This window comes from Ciona intestinalis, unplaced genomic scaffold, assembly GCF_000224145.3.
Source record: "Ciona intestinalis unplaced genomic scaffold, KH HT000031.2, whole genome shotgun sequence".
NCBI classification, from domain to species: domain Eukaryota; kingdom Metazoa; phylum Chordata; class Ascidiacea; order Phlebobranchia; family Cionidae; genus Ciona; species Ciona intestinalis.
Window position 1 is genome coordinate 1 of NW_004190353.2, and position 2,500 is coordinate 2,500.

At 34.4% G+C, this 2,500-nt stretch overlaps 1 protein-coding gene across 1 annotated transcript in view; it reads left to right on the forward strand.

Annotated features, from left to right (window-relative positions):
* Positions 1-1,237: 1,237 nt before the first annotated feature.
* The window catches only part of zf(ring)-22 (zinc finger protein), a gene marked incomplete at its 5' end in the record, with an annotated part of 5,455 nt that continues 4,192 nt past the window's right edge, over positions 1,238-2,500 (forward strand). Inside the window, 2 exon segments of the mRNA NM_001078551.1 lie at positions 1,238-1,391; positions 1,779-1,878. Coding sequence (NP_001072019.1) covers positions 1,238-1,391; positions 1,779-1,878 — 254 coding nt within the window.

A 2,500-nucleotide genomic window follows, 5' to 3' on the forward strand; every position in this document is an offset into this window, starting at 1 on the left:
ATTTATAATGAACTGAATGAATGATTGGAGCAACTCTGCGGAATGAATTAGTTAAGGAAAGACACAATAAACGAAATAACAGTACGCTACAAGCATTAAACGCACGACTGATGAATTCGTGGTTGCATCACCACACGTGGCATTCACGGGCGAACAATGCCATGTGTGACGTAGCGCGTGTTTGACGTATACACGTATAAAGACGATATTCGTCTAATGTCAGGTCCAGTATTAGCCCATTACCCCAAAGCATCTTGTGTAGTTTTTTAAATCATTTATTTTGTGAACTTCTGTTAACCAAGTTAACATAGATGAGAATCGTCTCTCACAGGATTGCACAAACTCATTTTTTTCTCCGTATGCAATTAAAACAGCTAAAATTTTCTGTTTGGACTGCACCTGCAAACCTCCTTAACGTAAAAGTAATGATTTTTTATACGTATTGCAAGCAGACACAAGCAATATTTAGAGAGAAAAATCCAGTGTTTCTTTATTGACAATTGGGAGCAGACTTGGCCAGTAATTAGACAAAACATTGACTTTGTAAAAATTCTGTCAAATATTTAAATTTCGCTTTGCTCGCTGACGTTGTGTTTTCCTGGTCTCCCATATCCTAATAATATTCTGGTTTTTATTTTTAAATTTTTATCATAAACATACAATGAAGTTAAGTCGGATGTGTTGCGAACATCAAGTGTTAAACAATGGATGAAATATAAACAAAGACATCGTTTTCCTCGAATGACGAAATAATGTCGCATGTATTCAACCTATGCACTTATTTCCTGGTTACAACTTTAAGCCTGCACGGTTTTCCATAAAATAGTTTTGTTGCATTTAATAAAACCTAACAATGATATGTTATATGAATCTGGCCCTGATCTAGCACTTATATTGTTGGATGATTCTCGTTGCATTATAACAGAACACAACAAGTGCTACTAAATATGCGGCAAATAGCGCACAATATACCTATATGAGACTGATGATGCTGGTTATTTGATAAAATGTATATGTATATATCTTTGTTGTAAGCCCAAAAAACGATTAGCTTAAATAAAAAATAGCTGCGTAAGGATCAGTTTTTCAAAGAGACACGTCTGGATATAAATATCTGCGTACCAAAAAAAATTATAAAAAATGAAAAAAAAATTCAAAGTTAAAAAAACAAAAAAATGCAACAAACTTTTTTATGGAATCATCCTTTATAAATAATATCTTCATGCTCCCATTAATCCAGGAAGTTCATCAGCATCCCCACCTCCTGCATCCACACAATGCTCACATGAGGTCCTTGGAGCAACGAAGATCATCTTTTAGAGGTTTCTCACCCCGGCACCACCTGAGAGCCACCATTGATGAAATTGCAGAAGCAGGATTTTATTTTCTCGGTAAATTTTTTCCCTTTTTTTTTCCATTTTATACTTTTTTATTTTATCAATAAATTGTTTAAAATATTCCTATTCTCTGTCTTATACAAGCTTTTGTTGGTATGAATGAGTTCTGTTTCATACACCTCGTTCCTGCTTATGAGTTGCAGTGAAATTACTATAAAGAAAAACTGTTTTGCGCATTTTAGGGAATAAGTTTAAGTACTATACTGAAATGTTCGAGAATGAAGACAATTGTGCATTGTATATTAGTATATATTATATAGAGAGTAGGGTGGGGTAAAATGGAACACCTTTTCATTCCATTTACTGAGATGAAATTTACATCATCTTCCCCCACAGTACTATATATATGGATTGTTATGTTTGTATTTCATGTCATTACAGGTCCAGGTGACTTAGTAAAATGTTGGTATTGTGGAAATAAATTAAAAAACTTTGATGTGGAAGATGAACCTTGGATGGAACATGCAAAGTGGTTTCCACAGTAAGTAGGGAGGCTTATACCAAGGTTATCAATTCCAGAAGTTTGATTTTTTTCAAAGTTTTAGATTATTTTAATTTGTTATTTTTTTGGAAGAATATTTTCTATGTAACTATTCGCAGCAATGTTGTCTGCAACTGTATAAGAAGACACCCATATTATAACTCGACAGTGAGCATGAGGTGTATAAATACACCATGTGTGTCTGGTGTATAAGAAGACACCCATATTATAACTCGACAGTGAGCATGAGGTGTATGAATACACCATGTATGTCTGGTGTATAAGAAGACACCCATGTTATAACTTGACAGCGAGCATGAGGTGTATGTATACACCATGTGTGTCTGGTGTATAAGAAGACACCCATGTTATAACTTGACAGCGAGCATGAGGTGTATGAATACACCATGTGTGTCTGATGCATAAGTATAAAATTGAATTATAAGTTATGAATATGCATGAGAGTTATACTTAAACCATTTGTTCAGATGTGAGTTTCTCCTACAAAATAAAGGCCATGCGTTTGTTGCCAACATACAAACAAGTTACCCACGTAATGTACACGTGGTTAACTTACCTTCTGTGGAAAGTGGTCCAACATTTCTACCATCACCTATACAGA